The sequence below is a fragment of the Chaetura pelagica genome, unplaced genomic scaffold (genome assembly GCF_000747805.2).
Source record: "Chaetura pelagica isolate M959 unplaced genomic scaffold, ChaPel_1.0 scaffold115, whole genome shotgun sequence".
Taxonomy (NCBI): domain Eukaryota; kingdom Metazoa; phylum Chordata; class Aves; order Apodiformes; family Apodidae; genus Chaetura; species Chaetura pelagica.
This window is the reverse complement of record NW_009953761.1, coordinates 1,368,111-1,387,475: the sequence shown is the minus strand read 5'-3', so window position 1 is coordinate 1,387,475 and position 19,365 is coordinate 1,368,111. Positions and strand designations below refer to the sequence as shown.

General features: G+C 38.4%; 2 protein-coding genes across 2 annotated transcripts; one reads left to right on the top strand and one right to left on the bottom strand.

Moving 5' to 3' along the window:
- Window positions 1–1,303: 1,303 nt before the first annotated feature.
- Window positions 1,304–8,003, bottom strand: CCDC122 (coiled-coil domain containing 122). The gene is made up of 4 exons (XM_010000851.1): window positions 7,890–8,003; window positions 5,271–5,669; window positions 4,361–4,477; window positions 1,304–1,468 (listed from the first exon to the last, which is right to left on the bottom strand). Exons 1-4 carry the CDS (start codon window positions 8,001–8,003, stop codon window positions 1,304–1,306), a joined length of 795 nt encoding a protein of 264 aa, XP_009999153.1.
- A 5,469-nt stretch (window positions 8,004–13,472) lies between these two features.
- On the top strand, window positions 13,473–18,404 carry LACC1 (laccase (multicopper oxidoreductase) domain containing 1). The gene is made up of 5 exons (XM_010000850.1): window positions 13,473–14,037; window positions 15,304–15,485; window positions 15,965–16,130; window positions 17,525–17,750; window positions 18,230–18,404. Exons 1-5 carry the CDS (start codon window positions 13,473–13,475, stop codon window positions 18,402–18,404), a joined length of 1,314 nt encoding a protein of 437 aa, XP_009999152.1.
- Window positions 18,405–19,365: the final 961 nt, after the last annotated feature.

The following is a 19,365-nucleotide window of genomic DNA, read 5'->3' as shown; positions in this document are numbered from 1 at the left end:
AGCATATTGCTTAAAATAACTTTATCTTAAACAAAATAACATAGTAAGAAAGATGTAAGTATACATGAATTTATGAATGTTTTAATACAAGTAACAACAATATTGCATTTGCTTTTCTAAGCTAAAAATTCAACAGTTAAACAGTTTAAGATTTTCCACAGTAAATACTAAATTTGCTTAAACCTTCATTTTATAACCAGGAGTAAAAATAAATCAAAACTATTCAAGACAACACCTCAAATAAAAAGCTATTTCAATAGAACAGACATGTTACAAGTTATGTCCAGTCAGAACTATTACCTTAAGTGTAAGAAGAGAGAATGTGCTGTAAATTCCTCAAATGCCAAGCATAAAATGAAAATATAACAACAAAGAAAAATGTCTACTGTTCACTACTATTTTAACAAGATTTTTTTGGTAAGTCATCAGTTATGTTAGGAATCATCTTACCAAACATTAAGCACTTAGATTTTAGGTGGCTAGTCCAAGTTAGTTAAGATCCTCTACACAGTAAGTTCCAGTATAATCAGTGTAATGCATTTCTATTTCTAGAGGGTGAGTTGTTGCATTACAAAAGCTGTCTCCTTGCAGCTCTCTCTTTACCTACTCATTCCTCTTTGCTAACCTATGTTAGACCAGTTGAAGTCAGATTATTTGAAGCCCAGTTCCATATGCACTTATTCCTAGCTGTTTATAGCTGAACAGCCTATGTCCTCTTTGGGGGGCTTCATCCTGCCTCAAACTAGGACACCCCCATGCTAGGACATCCTGGCAAATATAGGGCAAACAAGCTGTAACATCACCTATGTGAATCTCCCACATAGCAAAATACAGGTCCTTGGAGCTTTTAGAGTTCCTTAGTAGGTGCAATAATAAGGGATGCAGATAAAATATATGGAATTTTGGAATCCCAGGAATGCACATATACACCGATACTAATTCCTCTGCTGGAAAAACAAGGTTGATGTCAATCTTCAGAGATCTAATAAAATAAAAAGGAGCTCCTCAAATCTTTTTTGGTTGACTTCAAATGACCTTTTAGATAAAACTGGAATGTATTTGGGAAACAACGTGGAAATGTTAATAACTTTCTTCCTGAACAGCCTCTGCAGCAAAAAGTTACTATAAAGCATTACAGACGGAGAACATCCTAGTTTAGGCAACAGAATGAAATTGCTGAGCCTTGGCCCAGCTATTGGGCTACTTGACTATTCTGAGTATTTAAACAAACAAACAAACAAACAAACCTCCAAAATACCCATCTGGAAAAGATTATCCACAGTGAAGCCTTTCTAATTTTGTTTTACATGCTGCTTTGCAACTCCATTTGCCCAAGACTCTTCCTTAGTTCTGTAGCCTTCTTCTCCAACTGCTGGATGTTCCAGTGCCATTGTCTTTTATTTGAATGGAGTTTGTTCAGTTGGCAATGCAAACGTTTTAGAATAGCATCATATCTTTTATTCTGTACCTAATAAAATAGAATTCACATCAAAATTTCTTTCAAGTGGAAGTTTTTACCATGGTGAGTTCAGGTCATCTAACTCTTAAGTGTAGATTCTAATATTTGACTAAGTCATCCCATTTTTGTTTTCTAGGTACTGAAGAGACACGGAAACATCTAGGAAGCCTTTCATCTGACTTACTTCAGATACCTGCTTTAGGAAATATGAATAATGTCTCTCCTACCAAGGAAAAGAAAAGCTCTGTCCAAGTGAGAGCTGATGCAAGGAGTTCAGTGTGGGTATCTGCTCTGTAGATGACCAATATTTAACAAAGTAAATCCCACCCAAAAAGTCAGTATCTCACAGCTGTGGTAACACTTTACATGGAAGATTTTAGGCTCCAGAGTAAGAGATGAGTAAGGAAAAAGTTTTCATTCTTTGACAAGTGTGTTTGGGTATACATCAGAATACAAATGAGGTAACATAGATGGCTGGAGTAGCATCTCCACTGTTGCACTGCAGTTGAAAAGGTTAGTTTCTCTTAGGTAATACTGTGGAAATGCAGTACCATATAAATTTTGCCCTCTTTGTTGCCTTATGTGAAGAATGGCTGCTGCATACGACCCTCTAAAGATTTGCATTCTGAAGTGTACAAGCATGAAACATTATCATAAAATTTGAAATAATGGCTATTGACTTAATGAAAAATTGGGCTTACTTACCCTAGTTTGAATGTCATATGAGTGGTAGCATATAATTATTCTTCTGTCTGCTTACTGAAACATTATTACACTGTATTTCACATACTCTTGATGGTGTACAGCTGCATCCAAAATACAGAAGCCAGCGACTTCCCACGAGTCTCACTGCTTAAATTTCACATATAACCAACTAACTTCCTCACTAATGTTTTATAAATTACACTGCTTCCTTTTATGGGTGATGGGCTGTCTTGGTTAATGTTGCCTGGCTGTCCACTATAATCCTTCACAACTTTTCAAAGGATGTTGTCAGATTCACTCATCTGAATGAGTGCTTGCAGGATATGAACATCAGTAGGACTGTGTTGTAGGACACTGAAACATCTGTGATCAATATTGTCTGCTTTTTAAAGAAATGTGTCTCTAGTATCATTATTGGGAGCTGTCTGGCACATCTGCTGAGGCAGGGAGCACTAACTTACTTATTGGACACAGCGGGGAATGAACATTGGTTTTTTTCTGGGCTTTTAGGACATTTAAGTTATTAATAAAAAAAATTAAAAATTGTCCAAGTACTTGTGGAATCTCAATCACTGGGGTCATCCAAAAACAGGTCAGACAAACATCTGTCAAGAATAATATAGCTACATGGTGATGGACATGAAGGACTAGATGACCTTTAGAGGTCCCTTCCAACCCAAGACATTCTATGATACTATGATTCTATAACACGGAGCTGTTGGAGCAAGTCCAGAGGAGGGCCAAAAAGATGATCACAGGGCTGGAGCACCTCTCCTATGAAGACAAGTGGAGAGAGTTGGGGCTGTTCAGCCTGGAGAAGAGAAGGCTCCAGGGAGACCTTATAGCTGCATTCCAGTGCCTGAGGGACTAGAGGAAAGCTGGGGAGGGGCTTTTCCCTGGGGTTTGTAGTGATAGGACAGGGGACAATGGTTTTAAGCTGGAAGAGATTTAGATTTAGATTTAGGTGAGATATTAGGAAGAAATTCTTTACTGTGAGGGAGGTGAGACACAGGCACAGGTTGATTCCCTGAATCCAGAGAGATTTTTGGATGACCCCTCCCTGGAAACGTTCAAGGCCAGGTTGGACAGGGCTTTGAGCAACCTGGTCTAGTTGAAGGTGTTCCTGCCCATGCAGAGCGTTTGGAACTAGACGATCTTTAAGGCCCTTTCCAAACCATTCTATGATTCTGTGATAGTTCCAAACGCCTGCCATGGGCACGGAAATCCTCCACAAGACCAGGCTGCTCAGACCCCCATCAAACCTGTCCTTGAACACTTCCAATGATGACAGCTTCTCTTGGCAAGTTGTTAAATTCTCACCATCCTCATTTTAAAAAAATTTAAAAAAAAAATAATAATAAAAAAAAATTCTTCCTCATGTCCAGTACTATATATTTTCTCAGATGCTGAGAAAGTGGCTGTGTTTTGTTTTTCAGTTTAAAAATTCTCTACTGGCCCCTATCACATGAAAAATGATTATTTTTTCTTCCTATATTTTACAATGGGCAATAGAGCTAACCTTAGATCATTTAATCTTTATGTCACTGAGCTTTGCTCATTACATTTTGTGGCATTTATCTGAACTAACATGATAGACTATGTGAAACTTCCAAACTAAAAACTATCTACACATATTAAGCATTTTAGTAAGGAAAAAAAATGTAAAATATAGTTCAATTATTTTAAAAGATAATGACTTAACTATCAGAATTTTATCTTGGCAGCTAATTAGGAGTTGCTGCATTATTTAATGTCAGCTCAAATTAGGGAGACTCATGGGAAGTCTATTTTCTTGTTATAATTGATTATCCCATTGATGAACCATCAGACAAGTCATGAATAATCAAGTCAGCAGTGAAATTTAAAGTATTTCCACAGTATTACAGAAATTAAAAAAACATGCATTTTGCTTTATGACCATTTGGTGACCTATTTCTTTAAGGATATCCTTCCAAAAGTTCACACTTGAACTCCTTCTTACAAGACTTAAGGAAAAAACGCTCTCAAGTTCAGTTTTTCTCATAATAACAATTCAGTTCTGAATTTTAGGAAGACTAACAATACCAAGAATTTAAGATAACATGGTTACTGTATATACTTATATAATGTATGGCCAGCAAGGATGTGTTAAGTACCTGAAACTTCATTTGCACTGCCTATATTCTGTTTGAATTATATTTTATTCAAATGACTCACCTCAATTTCTTTTCTAAGCTTAGCATGCTTTTTCTTCTCTTCTTCCAGTAGATCTGTTTTTTTACTGATGAACTCTTCCAGTGTTGTGATTTCCCCTCTTAAAAGTGCAATTTCCTCCTGCAGATATAAGTCAAAATACAGAAATCCTTTCCTTGGAAAGCTGCACAGTACATCTATTGATGTACCATTATTAATGTATTATTACTGATGTACTATTATTAAAAATGTCACATTTTAACAGTCTCACTTAATTGAGATGAGATAAAGACCTATCATAAAATGCTGCATTAAAATAATAAAATTAATAATAATTTAAGAATTGTAATTAAAATGAATTATTAACAAAACTTATAACATGGCTTTAGGTACGGAAGAAGATATATCCTTGATCTGAAATATTAAAAAAACTACAATGATACAGGAATTTGAACTCATTTTAGTGAGTTACCTGACAGCAAAGTTAGAAGAACACCATGCTTACATAAAAAATATAACAACATGGCAATATTCCTCAGAATTCTGGAAAGTGTCAATGTAAGTTTATCCAATAAACCAAGAAAACCCACCAGTAGTTTCAATGTAAGTTTATCCAATAAACCAAGAAAACCCACCAGTAGTTTGGCAATATTATAGTTGAATTTACAGCTCTGTAATTTTTTCATACCGAGTTCATTCAATCACACAGAATGGACCTGGCTTTTACAATAGCATACAGATAAAAATGGCTGATAGTATTTTTTACTGCATACTGAAGTCAAGATGTCTTCAATTAATGAAACATTATAAATTTTCTGTATTCTTCATAGTCAGTTCCTCGTGCACCATAAACATTAGACAAAATAATCACATTAGTTAAACTATGTCAACATTATTTTATAGAAAAGGAAAAGAATCATAGAAAATACAGCACCTGCACTTGTTTTATAACAGATCCTTCTGGATTCTGGAGATCACACATTAACTCCTCTTTCTTTGCCTTTAATTCTTTAACAGCAGCTTTCTTCTCAGCAAGCTCAATCATAGCTGGCATTTTACTTTCCATTTCCCAAAAGAGATGTTTATGAGCCTTTATTTTTTCCCGATATTCATTATTTCTTGCAAGTGTCATTTGAAACTCTTCTTGTACTGTTTCTGCATCATGCCTCAGCTTTAAATTTTCAGAATATAAAGCCCTGATTTGGACCTCCAGATTTTCACAGTGATATTTTGTCACTTCTATGGCATCATCTTTCAGATATATTTCCCTTTCTGTCATCTTCGTTTCTAACTTAATAGAATCCATTTCTTTTTCTAGTTCCTGTAACTTTGCCTGTAAAATATTTCAGTGTTCATTTGATAATATTTTTTGAGAGTTTGATAGTAGATATTTAGTTAATCACTGTAATTTATATTTATTCAACAGCCTTCTTTTTCTCTTGTTGAATGTGGCTGGAATGGAAGAGAATTAGGGTTCCATTTCCTAAAATCATCCCCTTAGATATATAAAGCAAGAATACTATCTTAGTCTAAAATAAAATAAAGTACCCTTGAAATTATTTTAAATTCCTCATATTTGCAAGATACATAGAATGTGACAGATCAAACTCAGTCCTAATGTTTGTTTAGAGCTGAAATCTGGTGAAGCCCAAGTTAGGCTAAAAATAGCTAATTATGGCAAAAATCACTTACAAACTCAAACACATAAATGGGTGTTTGGGCTGACAGAGCTTAACTAGCCTGGTTCACTGAACTTTTCAATCCTGCCTTCATCATGGTAGCATTTGAGAGTAGTAGGATTAATCCCAACTATTTTAACTCCCTAAGGAACTATACATCTAGTCCTAAAAAGTCTACATCTTTTCACTGATGAGAAGGGAACAACTCCAGGATGCAGAACTTCAACCCATCACAAGAAATCTGAGTGGGCTGAACTGCTGCCTCAGAAGTGTTTCTCTCTGTTTGTTGACTCCCAAGGGAGCCTGGATGACTAATACAGGCTGAACTTCTGGCTTGTAGGTGATGTAAGCTAGCTATGATGAATCCCACCCAAGGCAACAGCCAACAGTAGCGCATTAAGGGAGCGATTCAGCTTTTTTATTTATGTCTCCTATCACCTTTCCCTAATGGAAGCCTTAGAGCACTATCAAATCTTTTACTCAATGTCTTGAACAGATTAAGACATTATTAACTGGTAAGAAAAAAAAAAAAAAAAAAAAAACTTCTGCTTAACTTTTAATTTGGAAATCTTGGGCTACAGTTTTGGCAGGATTTGTGTCCCTGCCAGCCACTATTGGCTGAGGACAGGAAAGCAAACGATCTTAATGGCAAAGATCTTCCACTTTGGAAAGGAAATTACTGTTTTTCACATGTTTTGTGACATGTACACATGGGAACAGACGTGAAGATAAAAAAGCAGTTCTGCATTCTGACTTTCAGTTTCTAATTATTCAACTTGAATTCTAAATATTCAACAATGTTCTGCGAACATTAATGTTTGTATAGAATACCCAGGGTTTGGGGTTTTTGAAAGAAAAGAAATAAAATGTGTGTAAGAGGAAGAAAATAAATGAATTAGCTTAATTACTTAGAGCTCCAAAGTAGTATGTGATTCTTTGAAAAAAGAACAGCTTGATTGTAAATTAATTGTTGCATACTGTATTATGGGATGGTATATGATTGGGAGAAAGCTTCTTGCAAAGTGTGGACGGTCAGTTGATGTTCTTAAGCAGTTAAGTTTTCACTGCTGTTTCAAATAAGTTATCTTTGTGCAAAATTTCATTCCTCAATTATTTCAGTTGTAGGGCTATTCACAGATGTTATAATTGGAACTCCAGTATTTCCATTTGCATTATTCCATGCTGAAAATACTCTGAACAGTATTGTGTTTTTCATCAGACTTAAATGTAAGTGTTTCAGTAGAAATTTGGTCTCAAAGGCTAAATAATAATTGAAATCTTAATACATTCTGTAGGAGATTAGAACAGAAATTATTACATAGTCTTCACAAAAATTACATGTATCCAATGTTCCACAAAAGATTACCAAATAAAACCAGTATTTAATGACTATCCAGGACACTTGCTTCACACACACAGAAAAACAGTATTTTTTATGAAAAAGATGCTAAGAAAAAAAACATAGAGACTGGTGAAAATCTGCCAAAAAATGATGCTTCTTAAATCGTGGGATTTTCCCATTAGTTTCTCAGGAAATCACCATGAAAGAATCAAAGAACTCTAACTTTGTATTGAGTATTTGTGGGTTTGCTATCTCAGTGATTTGGAGAGTTTGTTGGGTTTTTTTCCCCAGACTTCTGCTATAACCTGCTCTAGTGAAGTCTTAGCTAAAAACTTGTGTGTGTGTTGTTTTTGCAAGGCTGCAACACAGCTAAGCTTAAATGCCACACACAGGAACAGAACAGCTGCCTTACACCTGAATGCCAACGCCCAGAAAAAATGAAGTACCACCAGCTTGTCTCATTCACAGGATTACTTCCTCTTCTAATTAAAAAAATCAAATTAATTAAACTACTGTAAACAAGGTTTGTTACCTGCAACTGGAAAAGAACCGTTTTGCTTTTTTCTATCTCTGACACCTGTGAATGCTGTTGCTCTGCAACTTGCTTTACAACCTCAACCAGCGATGGGCAGTTTTGCTTGGCCATTTTAGGCAAAAGCGCAGAACTGTGAAGGACATTAAAAGAAAAAAAATAAGTTAATTGCTTTATCTTCGCTCTATTTAATTCCTAACTTCTAATGAAAGAGGACAACATTAATGAACTCCCCCCAGAGAAGGCTGCACCGGCCTCCCCCTCAAGCACTGACCCCCCAGGGGAGGCTCCACCGGCTGCCCCCTCACGCACTGACCCCTCAGAGGAGGGTCCCCCTCACACACTGACCCCTCAGAGGAGGGTCCCGCTCACACACTGACCCCTCAGAGGAGGGTCCCGCTCACACACCGACCCCTCAGAGGAGGGTCCCACTCACACACCCGCCGCCGCTTCCCGCCCAAACCGCAGCATGTGCCCCTGGCCAGGGAGGTCCAGGCCATCGGAGGAGTTTAGGGAAGGAGCCCGGAGAGGGCCGAAGGAGGGCCGAGGCAGTGGGGGGGCTGTCCCCACAGGAGACAGAAGGAGCACAAGTCTTAGGAGGAGCCTCTGAGGGAGCTGGGGTTGTTCAGCCTGGAGAGAAGGAGGCTGAGGGGAGACCTTGTCACTCTCTGCAACTCCCTGAAGCTACTACCCACAGCTACCCGCCTCTCCCAAATAACAAGCGATACAACGTGAGGAAATCACAGAGTGGTTTGGGTTGGAAAGGCCCTTTGAGATCATTTCATTCCAACCCACCCGCGTGGGCAGGGCCGTGTGGCCTCAGTTGTGCCAGGAGAGGTTCAGATTGGATGTCAGGAAAAATTTCTTCACTGAAAGGATTGTCAGGCTCTGGAACCTGACCAGGGATGTGGTCAAGTCACCATCCCTGGAGACATTTAAGAGATGTGTAGATGTGGGACCGCTTAGGGACATGGTTTAGTGGTGGGCTTGGAGTGCTGGATTAATGGCTCTTTCAGTGATCTTAAAGGTCTTTCTCAACAAAAACGATTCTGTGATTCTGTAACAACTCACCCTGTTAGAAATGGGTGGATGCTCTGCAGCAGGGCTCATAGCAGGAGTGCAGCCTGGCCCACCCTGCAGCTTCAGGTGATTTGGCTTAGGTTTTTTCACCTCTTAAGTTTCCTGAGTAACCTAATTCATTATAGCTAACTGCATTTTCTGTCATAACTTGTTGGCATTTGATATACACTACAAGCAACATAGGTTTCAGTGTGCACTTCTGGGTTACAAGGGAAAAAACAACATGGCCCAGTTTCTCCTGCTCTACACCATGTCCTGTTTTATACCTACAGACTTGTCCCATGACCACATGTATTCCTCTGAACTCTGTGTTCAGGAATTTTAATGACAAATCCCAAATTTGTATAACTTAACTGCTCATGTCTGCATATAGTCTCTTCTTTTCATCCCGTTTTTGAAATAGCAGAAGTGGAGTAGTAACACTTCAACCAGACATGTAGTATCAGCTTATAATTTTTCAATAATGTTTTGTTTCCCTGATATTTTCTGACCTTTTCCTTAACCTTTCTCAGACTTTTGTGCCAAAACTAACTCCAGTTATTATTTTTTCTACCTTAGTCTGGTTGAAGGAAATAAAATTGATTTGTTGGTCTCTCTCCATCAAGTCCCCTTGTTAAAATTTAATGGCCTAGTTCAGTGGCCTTTGACAGTGGATCCTCAGAGACAACAGATTTCTTCAGATTTCATGAAAATAGGTGTCTGGATGGGGAAGGACAAGAAACCTGCTCCAGTTCCCTTTGGGAGCGAGAGCTAGGAGGATTCAGATCCCATCCCTTCACCCAGTACATGCTGGAAGGAAACGCAAGAGGGGGAATGCCAGGGGAATCCCAGGATATGTTTTGGATGTGGCAGAAATGTATGTTTACTGGAGCTGAAGGGCATGGAGGAACAGAGGACAGTAATTCACAGGAAATCTGATTTTATTAATTCCTCTGTTCATGAAAAAAAAAAACCACCACTTTTTTTTTTTTTTTTCTTGTCCTTTAATTTCATATACTTATCTGTCATGTCTGATTTTAGCACAGCTGAGAAACATTATCACTTGATACTTGGACAAAAGCTGATCTAAATCACTCAGTCCCCCACTTGCCTTTTGACCTTTGCATTGTCCTGTCAAAACACTCAGAATTTTTTACAGAGCACTGCATAATAATTTATGTTACAGAGCACTGCTCCAAGGAGAAACTGCCTTCCTCATTCCAGGCCTCTGGCCCTGAAGACTGACCTCTTGTAACCTCTCAATCTGGGTCCTTCTGGGCATAGTTTTTCTTGACTGACTGCCAAATTATTCACTGGAACACGCAGTTATGGCTCAGAAAAGGAAGCTCAGTCTGCACAAGTTTTCCTTAAACTTTGTGTTCTTGATCTGTTTTGCTACGCTGTGTGGTTCTGAATCTGTTTGAACTTATGCAAAGCATAATGCATTAAAACGTATGATTACAGCAGTGAGGTACATGGCAGGGTTAATTCTGCTTCCGGGTTTAATGCTGCCCAGGCACTTAATCACGCTGGTGCCTTTCAGTTCAGTTTGTTATTTCCTGTGGATACTGACAGCAACAAAGCAGGGTCTCATCAAAAGAAGAAATACAGGTTGTCGGGTTGCCGCTCCAATCTTACCTAGAATAGGAATTTCCTTCTTGTGCAAATCAGCTGCAAGACTGACAGTCAGGAGTGAGATATATACAGCTGGTAATGTTAGTTTAGGTCAGATGGTATCTTTCAAGAGTTTGAAAGGATTGTCTACCTGTGTAAGTAAATGTCTGTGATTTAAACTTAGAGTCTGTTTCTGCAAACTGCATATACTGTAATATTTTCATCGTGGGTGCTGATTTCTTTTTCTTCAACCTTGCCTAAATCTCCCTAAGTTAAGAAGCAACATGTTTTATTTAAAACCAGTTTGAGAGATTTTTATGTATTTCCTACCCCTTCCCCCTCCCCCCTGCTTTTTTTGTCTTTGCTGTTGTTGAAATTTTATTACAACTGTGCTCTTATCACTGTTCATTTGGGCTGCTTTGATGACCTGATTTCTTTCTCTGAAAGTCTCTCTCTAGCAGAAGTTAAATATTTCTTGTTTATTTAATTTTCCTAAAACTGTGTCAGTTCTCTGAATTTCTGTAGGAAAATAGGGTGATCAGAAGGATTCACACATGCAGGAAATTGCCAGCAATCTTGTCTTGGCCAATTAGATTTCTGGGGTTTTTAAAGTTACTTTTTGCATCTTTTTTCTTCCCTTCAGCTGTCTCTTCTCTGCAGCTTGACTTTATTTCCCTCATTCTTTCTTTTCTGTATTCACTTTGCCTTTCTCCTTTTCACTCTTCTTACTCCCCTCACCTCTCCTTGTTATCTGTCTTTTTTTAAAATTTTCTTTTCCTTGACATCTGTGCAAAAGTATTTTTACCCTCAAAGTCTTTGTACTGACTGAGTTTTCAGGGAGTGAGCAAAACAGCTAATGGGTGGCCTTGGCTACAAGTTTGTGCAAGTATTTGTCTTGCCTTGTATACTGAAATGAGCAAGTCCTTAAGAAATGCACTTAATCTTTTCCAATACAGTTACGTGAAGTGAGATATTCCTTGGTACACTGGGACCATACAGCATGTTACTTAAAACCTGAATAACCATGAATACATTTCTCATAAGCCAAACATTGCTGTGCGTGGGAAGCCTGTATTTTGGGAAAGGTTTTTTGCAGGACTTAAAAGTGGTAAAAAAATTGTACGATGACTGTAAGCAAGTTTACTTCTGACACCACTGACCTCAAGTAGGACTCTGTGATGCAAAACGGGAAATCTACGAGACTGAATCAGACCTATTGTTGCTCTGTGTACATCCCAGTAATTGACCCTGTGGACTTTTTGCAATGTACACACAACTTAATGTATGCAATTACTTGTCCCTCTGCAAACACTTTCCTTCCGCCCTTTATTTGGTGGTATTTTTCTGGGGAAGTACAAGGACAGCATTGAACACTACTTACCTTCCACTATTGGCGTATCTGAAGTGGATCAATAATCTGGTTTTTTTTCACCACAACCTTCTGTTGTAGTGTTTTTGCAGGGGCTATTAGCTATACCCAGCTTGGGGTCATGTCGCAGTCTCACAGGCCTCTCACAGAGAGTGTCAGGATAGAAAAGGAGATATCCTGATTTCCCAAGTCATGGCTTTTGACATGAGTCTGTTTTGACGCTGTTTTCTTAGCAATCTGTTTTCTCTAAAATCTGTTATCAGCTGTGTGTAAATAATACTATGAGCAAAATCAAGAGTCATGAATTCCTTGGCAGATGATTCTATCTGCTGTCACATTTTGATACTTTTAGTTCATCTGTTATGATAGTCACTAATTAATCTTTGTAAGCATTTAACTTGCAGAAAGTAAAACATTATTTTCAGTCAGGATTATTTGTCTTCCAGTCTGGGGGAAAGAACAATCAAGAAAACAGAGAATGTTTTCTGTAAAACCTACTCTGAGTAAACAATCCATTTATACCCAAAAGGTCTTTGACCCCTTATTTGAGCGTAAAAACTCTGCAAATCCATTGTCAAACCCACAACAAAACTGGAATGACACCATGGGCCACAAGACAAGTTGTGACCTACAACCCAGTCTTGGATAAGCTTAATGGGTCTTGATTTCAGAGCAAAGAGTGCAGCTAGCACAGTGTAAAAGCTGAGGCATGAAGTTGTGCACATTATTACATAATTTTTACTTGATTCTGTGTAGTTCTTGTATTACCAATTAAAGCTTCAGTAACCCGTGCTGAGTTCCTGTGTGTGTTGAGAACTATATTATAATGATCACGTGTGCCCCTCCACACAGAAGTTGGAAATTAGCAAGTCAAAACTTTTGGTAATGCAAAGGGAGAAGTGGAAAAAATCTTGCGAGGGCTGTGGGAAAGATGTCATTGCCCTCACAGCCCAGCACCCTTGCTGCCAGAAGGGGGAGCAGACGAGCTCTACCACAGCAATAAGCGTGTAAAACGCCTCCAAAAAAAGTTGTTACAGAAACTCCTCCAGCCCTAGCAAGCTGAGGGACCTCTGTATTTGGTTCCCCTCATGGGAACTGGAGGAGAGCCCAGCAGTCAGAGGTCAGGAAGATCCATTAGGCTAATATGCTTTAATTGAATAATAAATCTGTCACGTACTAACCTTTTATCATCCCTGACCTGGGAAAAACCTGAGGTAGGTAGGGTGGTAGGGAAATGCCTAAGTACTTAAATAAATACAGAGTCACTCCTATTTCCAGTTTACTTTATTTTGCTGTGGCTTCTTTTAATGCAGTGAGGAAATCCTAAGACATTACTTACTGCTATGCTACCCTCTCTACACGGTATCACTGAATGTACTGCCTTATTAACATAATTCTGTATTTTGACCTAATGATGCTGTCTTGCCTTTTTTGTTGTTTTCGTGTTTGTTTTTTTGTTTGTTTGTTTGTTTGTTTTGTTTTGTTTACCATGTTTCATTACTGACTACTTGGCCATTGTAGGAATCTAAATATCCTGAAATATGGTGGAAGCAGTACTGATAGATCTGTTCAGCCTGCCAGCCAACTTGCAGAACATCCAAGAATTACTATGTAACATACTGGAAGCTGTTGAGAAATGTTCTTCCATTGCTGCTCCATTTGTTTATGTGATGTGTTGCCAGAGGCAAGGGCATGAAAGGAACGATAAACAAGAGTCCTTGCTTCTAGCTCTGAGAGATTTTCAGAGTCTGAAAAAAAGACTGGAGGTGGTACGTGCTTTGACTACAGCTGCTGCTTTGTACGCCATCAAACAAAGCCTGGATGAAAAAGACCTAAGCATCATCAAAGTTATTCTCCCTACCTTAAGAAAAGATGTAATGAAAGTATATTTAGACCATCTCTTTACACCAGTCTACAAGTTTGAATTTGAGGATTTACAGGTGGTGTCTGATGGTAAAAACCTGCAGATAGCTGAACCTCAGAATGAAGAGCAAACACTTCCTACACAGGATGTAGCTCTCATCCAAAGTGAAATTCAGATGTACCTGGAAAGCCTGCCAAGCTTGAAAGGGGACCTCACCATCCTCAGATCTTCCCTGATCCCAGGTAAAGAGAATCCCAGCTAATAGATTTTACAGAGACTGTTCCCAAGCATAATTCTTCAAGGGAATTGCAAAATGGGAAAGATTTGGAAATGTCTTCAGGCAGCAAATAACTGCATATGATGTTGTAATACCACATTATAAGAAGGGGAATTGCCGACAGAGACATAGCAAGAGACTGGCAAGTCCGCAGCATAATCAGAGAAAAGAGAGGCCTGGGTTTAGTGAGAGCATTACAGGAGACAGTGAAATCTCCTCAGTGCTGTGTGGGAATTTCACACTTTTAGAGTTACAGTCATCTTCTGGAAAGGCAGGACAGGAGTTTCTCCTTGTCTGCAGCCTCACGCATGCCTGGTTAAGCAGACTGAAGTCTTAGTATTCCTGCCATGGCATGACCCAGTTGGCTGTAGCTTGTCTCTCAAACTGTGTGATTATGTAGTCTTGTGATTCAGAGGACAGCTGAAATATTTGCTACTGCAAAAATTTGGAACTCTTTTTCACTAAAATATGTCTGAAATGATCTGGAACATGAAAGGAACATGAGTTATGTAAAGTTGTCTTTGCCTTCATTGTGCTTCAGGATTTTCACTGTGACTTTGAAAGGATCACCCTACATAGATTTTGAATCTCAACTGTGACTATGTCACTAAGTCTGCCAGCTGTTTAGACAGTGAAAATATTGTGGGACTATCTTTCTGTGTTTAACTTTGCCACACAGATCCCCTCCCCCCAGCCACCTCTGAAAACAGTGATTGCTTTTAACAGATGAGGCTCTGATAGATGATCTGTGTGATAAAACCAGGATTTTTAAATAATACTCAGTTCTGTCAGTGCACTCTAAAAAGATGCTTGAGATTTTGTGAAGTCTTGAGGAACAGTAGTTCATGTGCTAAAATATCTTGAGAGATAACACCTTTGAAGATTTGTTTAAAAGCCTACTTTCATTTTTCTCAGTGAGTTACACCTTCTCTAAGGCTTGCACTACAACTCTGCAAAAAGTCAGGCTATACCTGCCAGGAGTCCTTCTAGCTCAAACCCTCCTACCTTGGTCTCAGAGGATTATTAATATAAGCAAGAAGAAAACTTAGAATCCTTACATTTAAATGCCACAGATACATATGAGATAAAGTTAAAATATGAAGTATTAAATAAATTTTTAAAAAATCAACTTGATGGGCTGATTCTAGGTCTCTCCAGTATAAAAAACATGTAATATCTGGACTGATATCGTGTTGAAAGCAATTGTTTGTTGTCTTTTTTGCCTTGCCAGATGATATTTTCCTACATGGCTTCACCACACGGACAGGTGGGATCTCCTACATACCAACTCTAAGCTCCTGCAATCTCTTCAGCAGTTCCAAGCGGAGGGACCCACAAGTTGTTGTTAAGGAGAATCTCCGCCGACTAGCTAACGCTGCAGGATTTAACCCAGAGACTTTTCACAGAGTCAAGGTATCTCATCAAACAATGGATCCATGTAAATAGATCAGGTCTTCCTTCATGTATCACTGGCTAAAACTAGGCATTATTCTTATCTTTCTCAGCAAGAATTTTGGAGAAGCAGGACAATGAAAACATTTATGCTGGCAGTTTATCCGTGGGAACAGCCATCTAACTGAACAGCCATTTGGCACTGTATGGAGAAGAAGCACTGTTTCTTCCAAGAATATTCTAACATATAACTTACCACAGAGCAGAAAAATCAGATACATGATCAGAGCAGTTTCTCTGAAAAGAAAAATACACCACCACTTCCATAGTGGCTTTCTACTGATACATCTGCATGGCATTTAAACAAGGGAGACCTTGATTTCATGCACAAGCAGTTGGTGCTGAAGTGTGTTTCATGCCAAAGAAAAACCCTTGCATCAGTCAGGATGGGGTTTTTTGCTGCCATATCCCTGTCTATGTTTTGGGTTTTGTCTTGACAGGTCGATCATGCCAATGCTGTGTGTATTATGGGAAAGACAGAGCCTGACAGCTATGATGGAATAGTTACGAATCAGAAAGGTGTTACGATAGCAGCTCCAGGGGCTGACTGCATACCTGTGCTGTTTGCTGATCCTGTCAGAAAAGCCTGCGGTGCTGCTCATTCTGGTAGGAATTTTAAATCGCAGAGATCAAAATAACTAGGAGACCACTGGAAGGGGAGTTCTGGACTAAGGATTATAAATTATCAACCAAAGGAGCACTCAGTGAGAATGCATAAATACAAGATCACATAACAATATAGACCCTGACCTGTTAAGTTTGTATCCAGCCAAAATAAGATTAGTCTTGAGAATAATTTGTTTCTCAAGCTATATTTCTCTTATTTTATTTTATTTTATTTTAATTGAATTTAATTTTATAACTGTAGTAATTATTATTTATGTATCTCTACATTTCTTTTTCTGATCTAGTAGCCAAAAACTCAGTCTTTTTTTTTGTGCCCTGTCTAACTTCTATAGTTATATAAAACCTGGCTATAAAATCAATGCCCATCCTCGTCATTTCGGATCAGAAGAAATACTTGTTTGACCCAAACAAAATAGAATAAAACTGAAGCAGGGGTGGTTACTATAACCTGGGGCTATGTCTGTATTCCCAAGCTTCTTTCTCCGCTGCCTCTTCATTTATATAAGTCCCTGGCACACCACACTGTTCCTCATGCTATACTCCTGCCTTCTCCACATGTACTTCCCAACTCTAACCTGAACTCCTACCTTCCTTCTTCCAAGTTCTTGCCTTCATTCCTGCAACACAGTCCTTGTCAGGCTTCCAGTTATATTTTCCTAAATCTTTTCCTTCCTGTCCAGCCCCACTTCAGTTCATGCTTACCTTGAACTTATGTTGCTTGAACACATATACAAATAAGGATAATTAGGTATAAGCTCATCTCAGTCTTTGGATGCAGCAAAGCAGAGGAAAAGTTATTAGCATATCCTATCCTTCCTTACGTCACACTCCCTGTGCAATGCAAAGACTTCCTTGGACTCAAAGCTGGGCTTTCTTCCATCTATTTCAAACAATGCCAAAGCACAAAACTTGGCTTTCTTTTATCTGTTCCAAATAATGTCTCTAGCTTGAGTCTCGTTTTTGTTTGGTTTTTGCCTTACAAGAATACTAAAAACATTTTGACCGTATTATAAAAAAACACTTCTGACTGTGACATATTTCTGTTGTCATATTCCTATTTAAATGTTTCAAGCACAGAGGACCTGTGAGGTACCTTCTACTTACCCAAACCAGGACACTGGGAAAAGGAATTCTGGAATCCAAATCTAAGTTCTTCTCTCTAGCTTCTACCTCCACAAACGGACAGTGGTTAATGTGTTGGCTTGGTTTAAAAAACAAACACAACACAATTATTTATTATTAGATACAATTATTTATTTTTTACATATTAATATGTCCATTCATTTGTACCTGGAATAATATCATATGTTTTAGCTAGTATAAAATTAAAGAGATAATTTATACAAATTCTTTTTTTTCAACTCCTCTCACAGGGTGGAAAGGCACATTGTTAGGAGTTTCTATGGCCACAGTAAATGCTATGGTATCTGAATACGGTTGTAACGTGAAAGATATTCTTGTGGTGCTGGGCCCATCTGTAGGACCTTGTTGCTATAAACTTCCCCAGGAATCAGCAAAAGAATTTCACAGAATTGATCCAAAGTGTGTGAGACTATTTGACTCTGCAAGTCCTTATATTGATATTAGAAGAGCAACACGGTAAGCTTACTGAGTGAACAAAAAACTCATTACACATTAGTAATAAAAAATAATTTTGATATTGTGTTATCCAGCACTATTATGGTGAGGGTCCTCACCATCTTAAAGGACTCTCCAGTACTTTGCAGATCAACATATTATACCTTTGAATGAGTGGTATCTGATCACTTTTGCTGTGTTTCAACTACTATTTTACAGTTACACTCTTAGTTTATGGATTATAGAAAAATGGTCAAATTAAATGTGGCTTTATTGGTTGCAGAAAAGTAATTATTTTAGTTTAATACTAGAAGAAAAAAAAAAAGGAGAGAGGAAAAAAAAGAGAGAAAAAAAAGAAAAGCCAAAGAAAGTCCCAATCACAATATTGGCCCAGTTTGTTCAGCTGATACTTGAGGTGCTGTCTGAATTATAGTGTCTTAAGGAGTGTGAGGATGTACAAAAAATACTGTTTTCTGTTTCACTTTCATTCTTTCTTTCAGGATTCTTCTTGAGAGTGGTGGGATCCTTCCTGAGAACATTCAAGATGATACTGTCACAGACCAGAACCAAAATATCACTTTCTGTACTGCATGCCATCCCGATAAATTTTACTCTCACTTCCGTGATGGCACTAACTTCGGGACACAGATTGGCTTCATATCAATCAAAGACTGAGATAATATCTCTTACTCTGAAATAGTATTTAGACAGTAAGTCTGGTGCATTGTCTGGTATCCTGCTTCCCTGATAGAGGTTCTTCCTCCTTCCTTTCATAGACATGCACTGGGGAATTCACGGGTCTTGGAAGTCTCTTGCTTCTTCCCTTCCTTGCCATTCTGAGGCAAGAAGAAATGTCAAGGGTGTGGGGCCAATAATTCTTGTATGAGACAGGGTAAAAAGGAAACAAGGACAAGCCACACCAGTGACAAAGCCCTTCTGTAAGACCAGGTGCAAGCTCCACATTTTTTTAACCTTCTTGACCGAAGATTTCCCAGAAACCTCACCATCTTAAGGTGCTCTTCATTGGCTTCTGGGTGAAACCTCTGAATGGAGTTAAATTTGACATTACTGATACAGGAAGGGAAGCCTGTATTGCACATCAGCTGTGTGAAAACACCCAACTTTGGCAGTTTCAGCTGAAGGTTAACCTTATGGAATTATGTGCCTGGGATTGTTTTTCTTCTTTTAGTTTAAAGAAGATCTCCAAAACATTTACAGGATTTTTTCCTATGGGAAATAACTTGAAAGTGAGAAGCAAACAAGTTTCTTTGGGGCAGACATTGAAAACACATGAACCCTCACAATTCTGTATTTTTTGATTGCAGAAAAACTAGGACTAAGACTCTTAATACGATAAGACATATATGTTCATATTTCCTTAGGATTATTCTCTTTAAACTATAGTTGCTCTGCTAAAGTCTATTGATACTTGCTTAATGGTGCCAAGTTATTTACTAAATGTCTGAAAAGGGGAGTGAATTTTGCCTCAGTTAATTTTACTGACCAATCATTGACTTACCTGTGTAACTGAGCCCATTCTAAGTGTGCACTCTTTTATTCTGGCCTGGAAAATATTGTCTCAAGACGTTATAATAGACGACAGAATTTCTGACGCATAGACAGTGACACATTCCTA

Coding starts and splice junctions, on each gene's coding strand:
- LACC1 (XM_010000850.1), top strand. CDS start 13,473: ATGGTGGAAGCAGTACTGATAGATCTGTTCAGCCTGCCAGCCAACTTG. Junction 14,038..15,303: donor CAGATCTTCCCTGATCCCAG/GTAAAGAGAATC, acceptor TTGCCTTGCCAG/ATGATATTTTCCTACATGGC. Junction 15,486..15,964: donor AGACTTTTCACAGAGTCAAG/GTATCTCATCAA, acceptor TTGTCTTGACAG/GTCGATCATGCCAATGCTGT.
- CCDC122 (XM_010000851.1), bottom strand. CDS start 8,003: ATGGCCAAGCAAAACTGCCCATCGCTGGTTGAGGTTGTAAAGCAAGTT. Junction 4,478..5,270: donor CTGTTATAAAACAAGTGCAG/GTGCTGTATTTT, acceptor TTATATCTGCAG/GAGGAAATTGCACTTTTAAG. Junction 1,469..4,360: donor AGCTTAGAAAAGAAATTGAG/GTGAGTCATTTG, acceptor CTATTTTATTAG/GTACAGAATAAAAGATATGA.